The sequence below is a fragment of the Dreissena polymorpha genome, chromosome 13 (genome assembly GCF_020536995.1).
Source record: "Dreissena polymorpha isolate Duluth1 chromosome 13, UMN_Dpol_1.0, whole genome shotgun sequence".
NCBI lineage: Eukaryota > Metazoa > Mollusca > Bivalvia > Myida > Dreissenidae > Dreissena > Dreissena polymorpha.
This window is the reverse complement of record NC_068367.1, coordinates 9,960,476-9,978,660: the sequence shown is the minus strand read 5'-3', so window position 1 is coordinate 9,978,660 and position 18,185 is coordinate 9,960,476. Positions and strand designations below refer to the sequence as shown.

At 35.2% G+C, this 18,185-nt stretch overlaps 1 protein-coding gene and 1 long non-coding RNA gene across 5 annotated transcripts in view; one reads left to right on the top strand and one right to left on the bottom strand.

Moving 5' to 3' along the window:
* The window catches only part of LOC127855370 (uncharacterized), a 474,985-nt gene that overhangs the window by 126,836 nt on the left and 329,964 nt on the right, over positions 1–18,185 (top strand). The window lies entirely within an intron of this gene.
* Positions 1–18,185, bottom strand: part of LOC127855364 (uncharacterized) — a 267,885-nt gene that overhangs the window by 118,186 nt on the left and 131,514 nt on the right. For all 4 annotated transcript variants that reach the window (XM_052390863.1, XM_052390864.1, XM_052390862.1 and 1 more), the window contains 2 exons: positions 11,066–11,371; positions 8,978–9,169 (listed from right to left, as the gene is read on the bottom strand). In XM_052390863.1, coding sequence (XP_052246823.1) covers positions 8,978–9,169; positions 11,066–11,371 — 498 coding nt within the window. The remainder of the gene's footprint in view (positions 1–8,977; positions 9,170–11,065; positions 11,372–18,185) is intronic.

The following is an 18,185-nucleotide window of genomic DNA, read 5'->3' as shown; positions in this document are numbered from 1 at the left end:
TGTGGTGATCTTTATTGGTTCTGTTGGTTTACTTAGATGGGACATGTGTGAACTTTTGTAGAACTTTGTAAAGTCTATATCTGTCTATCTATAAACAAAATTCAGCTATGGCATAATAAGATCAGATGTGCAAACAATGTCAAAGGGTTGTTAAATTAACAATTTGAAGGCAATAATGCTGAAAAAATATTAAAGTTCCCATCCATATTTAGTCTGTTTATCGACAAGTGTCTGCCAATAAATGTCAAACTAGAAATACAAAAACCTACCACAAGTATGTAAAAGCACTAAGTACCTGTTGTGATCATTTTTAGTAAGATAGTGTTATTGTAAACAGTAGTGTCATTCTAAACAGTAGCAAATAGTTTGTTTAGTAAAAGCAAAATAATAACAGAAATGCGTAAAAATTGTGACATAGACCAAGAAAACACGAGCTGTCCAAATTCGAGCCAAATAACAGAAATTGGTACGAAAATATAGCAATTAAACTAGGTACGTTGAGAAGACTTCAAGCCTACCAGTAATTAATTGAGGCAAATAAGATTGGCCCACCAGGTTTCGACTGCATCATTATGTTAACCATACAAAGTAAATACTAATGTATAATAAAAGGGACAGCACTGTTTTGATATTACTGTTCCATTTTAAAACACCTAAATATGGTCAGATGTCCTCCATTCTGTTGTACTTTTATTTCATTTTGACACAAAAACATAGTTCATGTCAAAATAAATATGTTTAAAATTGAATCAATTGTTAACTTGCAGGACCACACTGGGATTTATAGCATATGATTGCTACCAGACTGGGATTTATAGCATATGATTGCTTATTTCCAGTTTATGCTTTCAAGTCCAGTAAGTCATAAAAAATACGAACACAGCACACAAAAGTATATCCGAGGGACCTGCGTGCTGATGGAGTTACTGATCAGCACAGCTATCTTATAGGATCATCTATAAGTAATTAAATCTTTTACCGTACACAATGTGTCAATTATTTTTTTAAAGATTTAACCAAACATAAGATAAGTCAGCACACAATTGAGACTCTTAAAAAAACGATCCATTAACATTTACCATTTGAGTTGTCAGAAAAATGTACTTTTTGACGATGCTGGAACAGCAGCGTCCAAGGTATCATAATCGCAGAAAAATTCCTCACAATGGCGACCTATGTAAAAGACCGAGCCAGTCCGATTGAGATAACTCGATTTTTCAGTTATTCCCTTTTGCATTCACCAGTCGCCACTGCGTAGGAGATTGTAGATTGGTTACCTCCCCTTATCTATCGTTATTCTCTATATTATAGTCAACGGTTATATTCAACGGGGAACCAGTTTAAGGAGATTGCTCGTCATTGATTACATTCTCCTAGCAGAGTTGTCGTTCGTGTTTCAACATTCAACAATGGCCGCCCCCATGAGAGTCTCGAGTCAAAACTTTCTTACTGCATAAATTGGCTTGTTTCGCTATTTAGAAGCTGTCATTTATGATATATGAATTATTTATTGACTAAATCTCCGCTTATGACAACAAAGGATGGAATTCGAAGGATATATTCGATGTGAATGGATCACTTTCTATGGCTTCGCTCATGAGAGACTTGATAACACTCGTGTCAAAACTTTCGTACAGCTTAAATCGGCTTGTTTCGCTATTTATTAATGCAACAATTAATGGAATTCGAAGGATATATTCAATGTGAATGTAGCACTTTCTGGATCTCGACAGTTTGACAAGGCAAAACTGGCATACTGATGATACTGGTATTTTTAGTTATCAATTTAAGTCTCATTTTGTCTATATACATACCATGACGTCGAAAGTCTACAAGACCTACTAGGTAGAACGAGATATGTACTTCGACGTACAATTTTCACCGACCCTTGTAGGTTAGCCAATCAGAGTACACCTTACATCTGTTGGTTTTAGAGATATTTGACATTGAACATTATTATTATTATTATTTATATCAAATTATGCAACTATCGACCGCTTACTCATAGATATTGTGCGTATTTATTGACCTGGCGTGGCGGAGTTAACCTCTGACTTGTGCAGGATGGAATTCGAAGGATATATTCGATGTGAATGGATCACTTTCTATGGCTTCGCTCATGAGAGACTTGATAACACTCGTGTCAAAACTTTCTTACAGCTTAAATCGGCTTGTTTCGCTATTTAGTAATGCAACAATTAATGGAATTCGAAGGATATATTCAATGTGAATGTAGCACTTTCTGGATCTCGACAGTTTGACAAGGCAAAACTGGCATACTGATGATACTGGTATTTTTAGTTATCAATTTAAGTCTCATTTTGCTTTATAAATTTTGTTTAAGCATTTTGCGACTTATTGAATGGCTATGATGCCCGATATCAACATGTCATATGGGAATTGCATATCACCAAGCTGTCCTGAAATGCAACATTGAATACAAACTCTTTACTCAAATTACTGGTAAGTATGAATTCTTTCTTCTTTCTATTTAAGTAGTTGATGTCATTACAGTCCAAATAATTAGACGTAATTTACCGTTTAGTCCATGTATATTGGCTTCATATTTATAGGAGTAGATATTATGTTAAAAGGGGCCTTTTCACAGATTTTGACATGTTTTGAAGTCATTAAATGCTTTATATTGATAAATGTAAACATTGGATATTAAAAGCTCCAGTTAAAAATCCAGAATAAAATTCTTTAAAAAAAGTAGTCCGCAGCAGGGCTCGAACCAGTGACCCCCTTAGTCCTGGAGTAAAAACGCATAAGCCTGCTCGACTATTCTGCCAAGTATAAATGGTTGACGTATGTTATACCTAGTATAAGCAATCTTCGTAGTTTCACACAATAAAACAACAACAACATAACTCTCCAAATTATTCAATCGTTTCGCGTTGCAACGCTTTATAATTTTTAAATCGTTAAACGATGCATATAATGGCTATATTAGACCATGGTAAATGTTCGGTAATACAGTTTTCTAAAAATAACATAACTAAAACGAAAATTTGCAAATCCGATACAACTTTTTTCAATTTTAATTAATTTACCAAAACGTGAAAAGATCCCTTTAAAGTTAAATGAACCATATCCCAGTAAAAGAGACATTGAGGCGATTGTGGCCAGTTTAGATCCAGTTCAGCCTGCAGTTGTTTGAAAGCTGTTTGCTTAAGAGCGGTTTTCTGACAATGAAAAATAGTTTAATTGGATGCATATTAGACTGCCCTTTTCCTTTGACCTGGCTAATTAAATTCAGAAGCCTGGTAACAGTTTAACGTTAATGTTACCAATGTGTCAGACCAGGGCCTGGATTTTAAAATCTAGGACATGCATGGTCAGAAGATGTCATTAAAGATTATACATTTTTTTCAAACACATACAAATGCATACAAATATAAATAGTAAAATGCACTTAGTCAGAAGGCATTTGACTTCGGCTGGTGCCTTGGCACACCAGGTGTTTCGGTTGCAATAGTTTGATGGACTCACTACTTGGATGTGTAGTTACATTATTTACAGTATATCAAACAGTATTTAGCATGAAATCATGATTTTTTCTAACATAAATTACTGATGTAAAATGCTTGAAGGAATAATATTTAAGGTTTAAGAAGGCATTTTCTTTTTGTTTTAAAGGATATCATTGAACATTATATTTTTCATGATTTTTTTGGGAACAAGGGGTAATGCATTTTTCAAAAATGTGATTAATTTTCTGATAAAAAACTGGTACCATGAGTAGCATGAAACAATAATTTTTTAAACAGTTGTAATTAATGAAAAATGATTGCAAAAATAATATCTAAGGTCATATAAACCATTTTTATGGCCCCCTTCGAAGAAAAGGGGGTTTATTGCTTTGCACATGTCGGTCGGTCTGTCGCTCCGTCCACCAGGTGGTTTTCCCGATGATAACTCAAGAACGCTTATGCATAGGATCATGAAACTTCATAGGTACATTGATCATGACTCTCAGATGACCCCTATTAATTTGCAGGTCACTGGGTTAAAGGTCAGGGTCACAGTGACCCGAAATAGTAAAATGGTTTCCGGATGATAACTCAAGAACGCTTATGCCGAGGATCATGAAACTTGATAGGTAGATTTATCATGACTCGCAGTTGACCGCTATTGATTTTCAGGTCACTATATGAAAGGTCAAGGTCACGGTGACCTGAAATAGTAAAATGGTTTCCTGATAAAAACTCAAGAACACTTATGCCTAGGATCATGTAACTTCATGTAACATTGATCATGACTCGCAGATGACCACTATTGATTTTGAGGTCACTAGGTCAAGGTCAAGGTGACCCGAAATAGTAAAATGGATTCCGGATGATAACCCAAGAATGCTTATGCCTAGGATCATGAAACTTCATAGGTTTATTGATCATGACTCGCAGATGAACCTTATTGATTTTCAGGTCACTAGGTCAAATTCACGGTGACCCGAAATAGTAAAATGGTTTCCGGATGATAACTCAGAACGCTTATGCCTAGGATCATGACATTTCATAGATACATTGATCATGACTCGCATATGACCCCATTTGTGGTCACTAAGTCAAAAGTCAAGGTCACGGTGACCCGAAATAGTTAAATGGTTTCCGGATGATAACTCAAGAACGCTAATGCCTAGGACCATGACACTTCATAAATACATTAATCATGACTCGCAGATGATCCCTATTCAATTTCAGCTCACTATGTCAAAGATCAAGGTCACGGTGACCCGAAATAGTAAAATGGTTTCAGGATGATAACTCAAGAACATGTATGCCTAGGATCATGAAACTATATAGGTACATTGATCATGACTCGCAGATGACCCCTAATGATTTTCAGGTCACTAGGTCAAAGGTCAAGATCACAGTGACTCAACTTTGAAAAATAGTTTTCAAATGATAAGTCAAGAATGCTTCCGCCTATGATCATGAAACTTCTTAGGTACATTGATCATGACTTGCAGATGACCCCTATTGACTTTCAGGTCACTTGGTCAAAGGTCTCGGTGACTTGACTCAGTAAAATGGTTTCCGGATGATAACACAAGAAAGCTTTCGCCTAGGATCATGAAACTTCATAGGTACATTAATCATGACTCGCAGATGACCCCTATTGATGTTCAGGTCATTAGGTCAAAGGTCAAGGTCACAGTGAGTCAAAACAGTTTAATGATTTCCGGATGATAACTCAATAATGCTTACGTCTTGGATCATGAAACTTCACAGATACATTGATCATGACTTGCAGATTACCCCTATTGATGTTCAGGTCACTAGGTCAAAGGTCAAGGTGACTCAAAGCAGTAAAATAGTATCCAGATGATATCTTAAAAATGCTTACGCCTAGGACCATTAAACTGTATAGGTACATTGATCATGACTGGTATATAACCCTTATTGATTTTATTATCACTGGATCAAAGGTCAAGGTCACAGTGACTCATAACAGTAAAAAGGTTTCCTGATTATAACTCAAGAAAAGCAAGGCCTAGGATCATGAAACTTCATAGGTAAATTGATCATGGCTGGCAGATTATCCCTATTGATTTTCAGGTCACTAGGTCAAATGTCAAGGTCACAGTTACAAAAAATGTATTCACACAATGGCTACAACTACAACTGACAGCCCATATGGGGGCGTGCATGTTTTACAAACAGCCCTTGTTTGTCTTATGTTGGTAAATGTTCATCTCTGTCAATTCTAGGTTAAGTTTGAAAGTAGGTCATATGTGGTCCAAACTAGGTCAACAAACCAAATCACAGAAAAGGTTAGTGAACACTCCAGAGGTCACATTATCTTCCAGATCTTCATGAAAATTGGACAGAATTGAATGTTATCTCGATGAAATAAAGTTTCAGTTTGAAAGTTGGTAGTTTGTAAAAAAATAGGTCATTAGGCTCAAATATAGAAAAATTCCTTTACCTTTCTACAGGTCACATTATCTTCCTGATTTTCATGAAAATTGCTTACAATGTCCATCTTAATCAAATCTAAAGCTGAATTTGCAAGTTGGTCCTGGCAGGCTAAAGCTAGGTTACAACTTAGTCAAATCATACACAAGTTTTTGACACTATAGAAGGAGTTTTGGGTGAGCGATACAGGGCTATCTTGTTTTAGAACAGCCTGTAGTAAGAAAGGGAAGGTATTGTATTTGTTTCAAAAGTAACATTTTATTGTTATTGGAAGTAACTGAGCAAATATATGATGTCATAGTTTTGCTTATTTTGCTCACTTGTTAAGATGTGACAAGGTGAACTTTTGTTATCAATCTTTGTTGTATTTTATCCAAAGTTTATTGTGAACACATAAGATATCATTTTACAATGTTTGAATTTGGGTGTCACCTCTTTGCCAGATTCTTATGAAACTAGTCACCTCTATGTCATTTTTGGTTACATATTCTATCAAAAATTAGGGAACTAGGTCAATATAAGAAAAGGTCTGTTTATACTTTAGTGGTCACATTCTCTCTCTGATCCACTTGTAAATTGGTAAGAACATTATTTTAAATGATTTCAAAGTCAAGCATGAAAGTAGCATATTTAACATTTAGGTCACAAGGTCAAGTCTCAGTGATTAACAGGTCACGTTCTAAAGTGGGTCATGTGCTTCCAAGCAGTTGATCAATACTGAAATCATTAAAATCCACGTTAAAACTTACATTTTTTACCTGATCTTCATGACAGTTGATCAGAATGTTCAAATAAATAAAAGTAGGATCTCGGTAACAAGACTCAACTAGATCGGATAGACGCAAATAGTTTGTTCATACTCACAATGCCTTTTTTCTAGATCTTCATGAAAAATTAGTAAACACCACTACGAAACAATCAGTTTCAGGTGAGCCACATTGTGCTGTTAAAGCTATCTATGTATAGTATAGATTGTAACAAAACCTTGTTTATCAATAAAAATAAATGAAAAAAATGGCTTTCTAAGACTTGAAGTCTTGGATGATATATTCATCAACTTGTAATCTACGACAATCTTTTGAGAAGAAAAACAAAGTTTGATTATTATTATACCCCAACATACTGTGATTGGGGGCTAGCACAGAAATTCTCAATTATTTTCCTCGAAAAATAATGGGTTGGCATATTGTTGCTGTTTTATCCAGTTGTCTGGACCATTTCTACCAAAAGAATTTTAAGTTCAAATATGAGATATTTAGGTAAATAAATTTCATTGAAGCAGGGTTGGCATATTGACCGGTCAATTGAGTATTGACCGGGCCGACGGTCAATACCCGGTTAAAACCGGTCAATACTGGTCATTATTGGTCTTTACTGGTCAATACTGGTCGATTGAAAATTGTAGCATTTAAACATTACAAAGGAGCCATTTTATATTAAATCAATTATTCTTATGTAATTGATAAACTTTTTTCTGAGTTATTTATTGCTAAAAAAATCTTTAAAGCTGTAAAAAGTTACTTCTTTATTATTTATGGAAACAGCCTCAAATACATAAGGACTAAGGCAATATCTTTATCTCAGTGTATCACATCTGTTACTTAAGTATTATTACTATTGCAGGTACCATGGCATTTCAATTATCTTTTGATATATTTATTTGATAAACAGATGAATAACAGAACTCGTTTGTATTCTAGGGTTATAAATCTGGCCTCTTAGTTGGTAATAAAATGCATGCAGTGTTATGTCTCTGATATTGACAATTAAGCAAATCTGCCCTTAGGCTATTTCATATCACTCACACAAAAGAAGATTACATTGTACTTGCAATTAATTTAATAGTTACTTCTAACTTGTTTCCTTTCTGTATTAAGAGGGTTTTTTCCCGTTCATATTATAAAGATCAAATGAATAAACAATCGAAGTTCTTGATTTTGCCAACAAATAATGTTTTCCAATTGTGGGTCTACTCTTTTTTTTAAATATTGTTTTCTTTTAATAATTATTTCTTATTATGTTTTTATATTCAAATCAATAAAAAAAAGTTTTTAAAACTATTTTGTTTAAAAAGTATTTTAAAAAATCAATGCAAGAATACATGACAAGTAAGGATTGTGTCAAAAAGGTGCCATTTAAGGTCCTATCATTGGGTGCCCCAACCTGTATAGGTGAGAAGACTGTAAGACAGTGGGGTATGAGGAACAACGCATACATAGTAATTTACAGGTTCTTGTTGATCAAGCACAGAATTATCTGAGCATCATTATTCATTAGAATTGAAAAAAGTTCAATCAACCAGAAAAATCCAATTGACCAACTGTGACTTATTTGCAAAATGTTGAGAGATTGGCCTACAAATTACAAGAACAGGTATAAAATAGTGCGTATTAATAGCTTAAGACATTATTGGCAACATGTCTGTTTAATTTATATTATCAATATTGTTTAATTAGGCATGGAATATAAATTAAAATTGGGGGTAAAGTTTAATCGACCAGTATTGACCAGTTATGACCACTTCGGGTTTATTGACCGGGGCGGTTTTAACCGGTAAAAACCGCCGGTTAAAACCGGGGGCGGTCGATTGTTGCCAACCCTGCATTGAAGGGATGCAGTGTCCAAGAACGAAAACGATTGCACCACAACCATTAACTATTGACCTGCAGATAAATGAAAAGCAATACAAATTACACAATTGCGGTGATGTAGATTAACTTAAATGGATGCTTATTTATGTTATGCTTTCCGGTGATTTATACAGAAATATCAGTGAAATAAACTGGTATCTGACTTTTTTAAACAGTGCAAAATAACAGTGAAAATATCGATATTTTTCGCATTTTTTTCTGGGAAAATCGATATGCCACTGAATCCAACAAATATCCTCTTTATATCCATCCTCTTCAAAAGCATCGTCAAACCAGTACTTTCAGTACTTTGATTTCATAATATTGCCTTATAACACAATTTCCTTCCCAAAAAACAAACAAACAAACAAAAAGTCAACCGAGCAGTTATTTCTGTTATTTCTTGAAATAATTGTTAAACCTTACCATGTGGGCAGTACTGCTGACAAAGAGCCACTTTCCCTTGCAGACAGACAGATCCACTGCACTTCACCATTGGGTAGATGATACCAGTGCTATTACACAGTGTACCGATTGGACATTTCTTACACTCAATCGATTTGATAAGGTCTTGGTAATGCCCTACTGGACAGGGAATCCTACTTCCCCCTCTAGTACCTGCAAGTGTCAAATAACAATGCCAGGTAGTCACTGTACAGGTCAAACAACAACTAGTAATGTTTAAATGTGCTGCTTAACACTAAAGCAAGAAGCTATTTTCTACAATTTGTATACACTTTAATTGTTCTATATAGATGACAACTTATCTAACTTGTCACTAGATAAATTGACAAATAAAAGGCTCAAACCAAAGCAAAAGCAGCAAACAATGCATTTGCACTAAACGACGATTCACTACCTATTACTTTAAGTAATTTTGATGTTGCTGTGGGAGAGGCAATCCCTCACACTTCACTTTTATCAGCTTAGAGGTACTAGAAATTTTTATCAAACAATATTGCGCATAATTGTTATTTCCCCAAAATTTGTGGATGACACAAGCTTAATTAACTACGCTTTGCTAGGAAAGCCTTTTATAACAAACGAGACTATTGCCAAGCAATACAATTCCCTTACCGGCTCCACCAATGTCAGAAATTTCACCATGTCAAAAATTTTATTTTTATTTGTTGCCATAGCAGAACAAAACGAAATGACGTGCATAATGTTATATTGCCATCTATCCATGTTTCAAGTTTCATGAAAATATATTAAGAAGTTTAAAGGTTATCGCATGATCCAGAAAAAAACAACATTTTCAGTAGTATTTCTAGTCTATTTTTTGCCATAGCAACCATACATTTCGACGTAGGAACAAAATGAAATGGAGTGCATAATGTCCATATTGCCATCAAATCAAATCAAATTTTATTTTAAGTCGGTACATGTGTAACAAAGAAACATTAGCTATGAATAGCTATTAACCAACATCTGTCTATGTTTCAAGTTTCATGAAACAATATGAAGAACTTTTAAAGTTATCGCAGGATCAAGAAAAAAAACAGTATTTTCAGCAGTATTTCTAGTCTATTTGTTGTCAAAGCAACCACAATTTTTGACGTAGGACTAAAATGAAATGACTCGCATAATGTCCATATTGTCATTTATCCATGTTCCAAGTTTCATGAAAAAATATGAAGAACTTTTAAAGTTATCGCAGGATCCAGAAAAGTGTGACGGACAGACTGACAGACAAACGGAGTGCAAACCATAAGTCCCCTCCGGTAAAACCGGTAGGGGACTAACAAAGGTTATTAATAAGCTTGACTAAATTAGTTTATTAATCAATAAAAACATGACAACCGAGCAACCATACAAACAATGCCCCAAAATGGGGTCGTGATTTTCTTAGACACAACACAAACAAGATATGTCCCCTTAAAAGAACAGACACTTTATTAATTTAATGCAAACTGGCTTTGTCTGAATGTTAACTATATTTATAGTTTCCTAACTTGCCTACATGCAATGAAAAGCTACTTTTGTGCTAAAGTTACTTATTTAAAAGTTTCAGTTGTATACCTCCATCCTTACTCAAGTTATAGCACGTAAACCATTTGTCTGTTTACTGTACTAAATAATGGGATTGATTCTGGGGGTACGTGGTGCGTAATGCTGGAATCCTGCCCTTGCAAATGGGGAAACAAGTTTAATGCCCATAATCGAAATTATTTTGAGGCATAATTTTTTCCGGGCATCAAACAAATCCGAGCATATTTTTATAATTAGAAGTGTTGTGGAGATATATGGACGGGATTTTGCACTATGCCCCTTTCGCAGGGCGGAAATTCATAATTTCCATTTATCATTATACACTAAGCGTACTCTAAAATTCGTAATTTAGGAAATAACAGTTAGTCTTTAATGTTAAATATACACATGTAATAATGTATAAGTGTGTGTTACACTCTCCACTATCTTATAACAGTGGACATTATCTTGAGCAAACCGACCCCAAATGCTTTGTCTGAATGTATGTATGAATCTAGTGCTTGAAAATATTCATTTACATACCTTCTGTTGTTATTTTAACATTATAGGCATGGGTCATAATTGAACCAAGCATAAACCAATAGATTCCACTGTCTTCATATATGGCGTTCTTAATCACGAGTTTGCTCGTCTGTAAAACCATTCTAGATCTCAGCGTGATAGGCAGGGACGCGTAAAAAGCACTCGTATGCGCACGATGCCTTGTATACACAGTGAGGTTTGGTGGTCCTAACCACCTTGAATTTGTGTCTCTTATGTCGTTAGCACTTGATGAATAGTATTCCGGATTAAACTGCCATAGATTTATTTCTTTGCCCAACTGGACTCCTGGAAAAAGAAAACTTTAACTTTTTACATCAATTTTATTTTCAATATTTTTACTCATATTGGTTTGAGATATTAAACAAATTTTAAAGTCCAAGAAGAAAACATAAGAAAGGGCTTATTTTCTTTCAAAGAGAATGGCCGTTCACGGCCATTTCACAATTTCGACATAGACATTTCACAAATCAAGCAAGGCCACAATTCTTTACAAAAACAGCTATTTTTAATAATAAATTCAGGACCATTTGACAATTTAAAATTACATTTTAATAATTTACATAAGCGAGACAAGATATTGACAGGGGTTAGGCTTTTTTACGGTTAAAGATAGACTGTACCAGTCAGGATATTGTTGACATAAATGCAAGTGGTTCTTTTTTGAAAGAAAGTGTCAAGACAATGAAAATATTATTTTAATGCTTTATTAAAAGACATTTTATGATGCAAAAATTAAATATATAAATACATGCTTTTAATATACTAATTTCAACTGAATTTCACAATTTTAAAAAGTTCGCAACTCGTTTTTTTACAATTTTCAGAAGTTCGCAACTCAGTTTTTACAATTTTGAAAAGTTTCCGACTCATTTTTTCACAAAGTGAGGGGGGCCAGGGCCGCTAAATAAAATCAGGAAAAAAGCCCTTTAGAGTATTGAAAGTATAAAATATATGTACCCACTTCAAAATAACATAGCAATACTTTATATCGACAATGCAAGTGTTCATAATATACTTGTTTGATAAGTAAAATGCTTACATACTATCAGGTTACAAAATCAAAGCGCTGAAGACAATGAAATTGTTCGCCATTGCATAATCTTAGACGCAACTCAGTTTTCGAAATTATGTTATAGCTTTTTGTATCGCAAGTTTGAAATGAAAACACAACCCATTAACATTTATAAAGAGTATGTCTTTAAGCACAGGTGGAGATGTGGGTACACTGTTTATCCTTATATTTATGTTATAGAGATAACTCAGACAACATAACTTTATTTTCCTTTTCCCAATCGGTTGCCGCACTGGCAATCATCTTTAGAATTTTGGTTGCCTTGCTAAAGAGTAACAAGCCTAGAATCATGTACATGTTGTGTAATGTATAAATGTACATGTTGTGTTATGTATATCTAATACTTTATTTATTTCTTTAAATTATTGAGCAATAAATTTGCCAACATGACATACGTTTAATGCATCATGTCTTGTTGTGAGCCGGAAATGAATAATTTCCTAGGCCTAATTGATCCACAGTCGACAATTTGTATTCTATGTTTAATTGGATTTAGTTGTTTCAAGCTTTGAAAAATCTAGTTGCCCTGCTTATAAGCCCAAGTGTAACCAACTTTTGAAATTGAGTTTTCTGGGCTTAAATCTACTGGCCTCAGGCTAGCAGGCATCAACTTAACCTGTACGTTATAAATGATGTAAGATCTGACAGTGTATTGAACCCATTCAATTTGCAAGTCTGAAGACATTAAAGGGACCTTTGCACGTTTTGTTAAATTGCCAACATTAAACAATTCAATAATTTAGAGAGTTCGGTTGTTGTCGTTATATTATTTCATACTACGAGGATTGCTTATATAAAGTATAAAATACATCAATTGTATGAGCACGGATACCCGAGTGATCTAAACGATAGACTTTTTCCAGGGATAAGTGGTTCAAGCCCAGCTGAGGGTAACTTATTTTGTTTCTTTAATTTTAATGGAGCTTATAAGATCCCATGCTTACATTTATCAATATAAAGCATTTAATGACAAACTTTGAAAAGGTCCCTATTAGATACTTAAAATTTTACTTAAAATGCCACAAGGTAAACATTTAGAACTCATTGGTTGTTTATTTGATTTAAAAGTGATTTTGTTTATTTGCCATTGTCAGCGAGGTTACTTTGAAGTTATTATCACTTTTATGTTTTTGTTTTTTTAAGTCATTAATACAAAAAATAATCTAAGCTTCATTTTGGGAAAACAGGGCTTAATGCATATGCATTAATTGTCATCCCAGTACAAGAGACTCTCTTCAAACGAAAAACACCATAACATCAAAAAGTGTCGTCCTTGATAAGCTAGTGCGCACTGCACAGCCTTATCAGTGTGCACAGGACACCACTTAATTGACATGCATTGAGCCCCGTTTTCCCTGAACGAAGCCAATGCGTACAGATTTCAATGACAAACTGGCCAATGTCGTCGCACATGCTGTTAATCACTATTGATTACATACACACACTCACTGTCTGCAGTGTACCAGCGGTGAAGTATACACAGGCTTATCAGTGTGCACAGGCAGATGCGCTGGTTATCGTTCTTAGCGTAGTAAAGAGCAGACCGATTTGCAAAACTTGCTGTTAACATTAAAAACAACTGCTGAACATTGGTATAAATTGTTAAAATAAAAACAAGAGTAATGTTGCAAACTGTGATTCTATAAATTGGTCACAATTAAAATACGACATTTTGTATCAACAGACACTACTACAAATATCACAGCGGAGATCAATCTTCCTATAATTTCACTATTTTTAATGAAAAACTTCACAAGCGTAACCTTTGGTGGTGCTGTATGCTTGTACATCCCGGAAACGAACGCACATCGGGAACGTTTGTACGCCCCTCACTTGACCAGTACAAGTGTAACCAGGGAAGTTGCCGCCTGGTTAACTGCCGTTTTCCTCAAAATTGCTCGCGTCGTCGGGGTAACAATTCAGCAATCAACTGTCCGAGCTGAGCGAAAGCCTCGGGAGTTGCCCAGCGCGTAAACACACCAAAGTTTGATGCTCCCTTTCATGGCAAAAATAACCCAAATTCCCACAGGTTCGGGCAGCGTCAATTCAGACAGACCCGAGGCAATTTAAGTCGATACACGCAGGAACTGTCATAACAAAAATATTATTGACATCACTCCGACGCTGATAAAATTAGACCCTTTGCAAACATTTCTTCGAGGATATGATTATGCGAAGGCAAAGTTTCTCTTTTATGGCTTCAAAAACGGATTTTCACTTTAATATCACGGGCCGCGACAAACACGCAGACCCTTTCTCGTCATAACAGTTCAACAAATTAATAATATCGCCAATAGGTCTCTTCCCAAAACAGGGTGGAGTACCGCATGATACATCACATGTCTTACCCAGAGGGGGAACCGTCAATGCCTATATAGTCCTTACAATGACATTGGTCCAGTACAAAGGTTTTGATAAAGCTATTGAGTTAATATAATGTATGGGTAAAACATGTTTATTATGTTTAAAACCGACATCAAAAATGCTTTTGAGATCATACCAATCAAGCCTGAGGATTTCCAGTTGTTTGGGTTCCAAATTACAGATCGTTCTATTTTGATAAAAAAATACCTTTCGGTGCATTAATTACTTGCGCCACTTTCGAACGTTGTCTATTTCCGAGTGAACTCGTGACTGCTAATTCACTATCAAGATAATTTCTTTGGCGACGATAAGTCTCGCTCACTTTGCGGTGACTTGATGTCCGTCTTTTCCAAGGTTATGGTCGAAATAAGAGTTCCAGTGGCAGTTGAAAAAACGAAAGGTCCAACGATGGTTCTAACATTTTTAGAGTTTTGATAGCGCAAAAAATGCAAATCCGCATACTATTTGCAAAGATTCATGAATTGACAGAAAAGATCAGCAAGATGTTGTCAAAAATAAAAGCAAGGTTGCGCGATATACAGTCTCTCATGGGTTCCCTTATATTTTGTTGTCGGGCTATACCAGCAGGTAGACCGTTTTGTCGTCGGCTCATTAATGCGACATGGGGTTTAACCAAACATTTCCACCGAATTAGAATCAGGCGAGGTATTAAGCTGGAATTGTGTATGTAGTTGCATTTTTTTGCAAATTAAAACGGGATATCAATGTTTCACAATCAGTTTTGGCTGTCTAATGAAGACAATATTTTCACCGATAGCGCGTTGGGCGTTGGGCTCAGTTTCGGTATTTATTTTGAGTCACACTGGTGCGCAGCTAGGTGGCCAGTAGACTTGTCCACAGACGGACACACAGCGACATAACGAACATAAAGCTATTCCCGATATTGGTTTCAATTGCTTTCTAGGGATATATGCTACAAAACAAAACCTTTGGGACAACACCGCAATGACGCAGTGGGTTCAAATCTCATATCTTAACGTACACATTATAGCAATAGGCTAACTGCACGGGGCGAGGTTTGGTTAGTTGGTTGGTTACCCAGACTTGCAGGGGTCAGGTGGATTATATCTTCCCGGCACTACACCCTGTTGGTTTAGTTTGGTGGTTACTGGCACCTCAGTCGGTTCAGTGTGTAATTGTGTTTTCCGGCGTATTGTGTGATGGTTACTGGCAAATGGTATAACTGGTGATACATATAGGTTACAGGCAAAGGTTGTTGTCTGCCAGAGGGTTATATAGTGTGTCTGCCAGAGGGTTATATAGTGGGTCACTGGCCAAGGTATAAATACGCGGTTATGCTTAGTGAAAGTCCACATAAGTAACAATCATGTCTAGGAAATGATTACTAAAACACACCAAGTGCTCACAGGGTTCTGCGCCACATACTGCGGCATTTACTCCAATACCTATCCCAGGCTTCTGATAACTTTGATATAAAATAATTTATTGAATGGATGGTGTTAGTTTCAGTATACTATAGAAATAAAGACAATCCAGCGCAGTGTCCGACAAATCCATTGCCCGGAGCCCGGGGGCTTCCGAAATTTTTCATCGGGCTACTGAAAATCTCCAGCTGACGCCCGTCGGGCTACTATAAATCTATAAGAGCGGTAGCCCGGTTTATTGACAGACATACGTAGAATAAACACGCTGACCATGTGTTTGTACACTGTGTATTGCTTATAATCCGATAACAAAGTGCAATCAATTATCTAATCAGTCACCGATCACTTGCGGTAATGTCTTAAACAGTAACAGTGTATTTTAATCATCCAATCAGAATCAACATTTGTCGTCTGCTAATAATATAATGAGAGCCGGTTAGATAGTTGGCGCACATGATGCAACATCATTTCGCAGTTTGGAATTCTTTGTGAACCGCAACAATGAGTAATAGCGACAACGTTTTTGATGTCGTTAAATATCCAAGGACGCAAAACATTAAATAAATCAAAACAATAGCGGATTCTTCAAAACGGTAACGAAACCGAAAATGAATATTAATGAAAACTTTGTGAACGCGGTTAACACCTGCTAATTAGTTTGCATGGTCAATTAATAATTGGATTAATCACGGAGTGTATATTGTAATCTAGAGTCCGTGGATTAATCGACTGTTAATCAATAATCCCATATATGCACGATTTATATTTTTAAAACCAAATTATAGGTGGCTAATATAGACGATAAGAGTCATTAACACAAACGTTTGAATCTTTCTTAAGTGTCAAATGAATTTCGTCACATGGTTCTATTTAAAGATATGATGAAATACGCTCCCAATCAGGACCGTTGTATTGCAACATGCGTAAATAACCTGCCACGGTTTGCATGCGTTGTGTACAGCTATTTTAGGTTACAAAATTCTACATTTAAGAAATGAATTTCTTTGTCCTGATAAAAAGCGCGCGAAAATTGGCGTGGGTGTATTTATTTGTAAATAAAAATTTCGTAGCGGGTACAACATTAGGATCATTTAATTTCCATTAAAAGTTTCGTTGTGAATTTCAACTAAAGTACCGGGTTATCTCGCGAATTATTTGGCATTGACATTTTCTCTTAATAAAATATCATGTAAACACGCTGTACCGTTACCGTTACGCTGTATCAGTTCCTTCATTATTGAAACAATTATTGTATTGTATACTGACTGCACACAAGTGTCGTAACATACGGATGCAATACGTAAATTCGGACAGTACTTAAAGTCGGACACAAGTAAATAAATGATTTAATATTCTAGATTTCTTGAAACTCGGTATTTGTTGTTAAAAAGAGCAATTGCATTGATTAACACCATACGAGTCAATCGTATTGATCATCTAAACGCTATATTTACATTTACGACTTAACGTGCTGTCCGAATTTAAGTACACATACATGTGCACATACATGTAATATCTACATGTAGTATATTATTTTCTTTGGTACATTTAAGTACATGGTGCCTGTACTGTAACATGAATTTACGATATTGACTGTGTACATCAGACTACTTGCTGTTTTATGTATATGTATGTATACATATTATGTATATGTAAATGAAGAAATAAAATAAAGATGAAAACCTGCCTCTAATCATTTTGTAGGGAAATTTTATGGGCTACCAAATATTTTTATTGGTAGCCCAGTGGGCTACCTGAAAAATAAGAAATTCGTCGGACACTGCAGCTATATTCGGGTTATTTATTGTATATCATAAATTCTAACACGTCACGTTACTTGTTTTCCTATATACAAAGAAGGAAAACTACCGTTGTTTATTCTGCAACAAACCACGGGCGAAAACACATTTTTCGAAAATAATTCTCGAAATTCAAAGAATTGCTTCATTAAAATACACAGGCTCTAACTCGTTATTTGGAAAAGAAATAAATTTCCGCGTACTGCAGTTCACTTCAACCAAAATAGTACTAAAATGTCATGCATCGTTCATTAAATGTATTTGTGGTATGGTTATTTCCTTTTTATTTGAATCAATAAGCAAAATATTTGTTTATGTTTATATTTAGTATTACTTCACTTTGATTGTCCGCGCACTATTAATAAATGAATACGACGTCATTTGATTGTCACTGTTGTGGTGACGTTACGTTTTCGAGAAACAGTGGAGAACGTACGGTTCATATAATTCTCATTTAT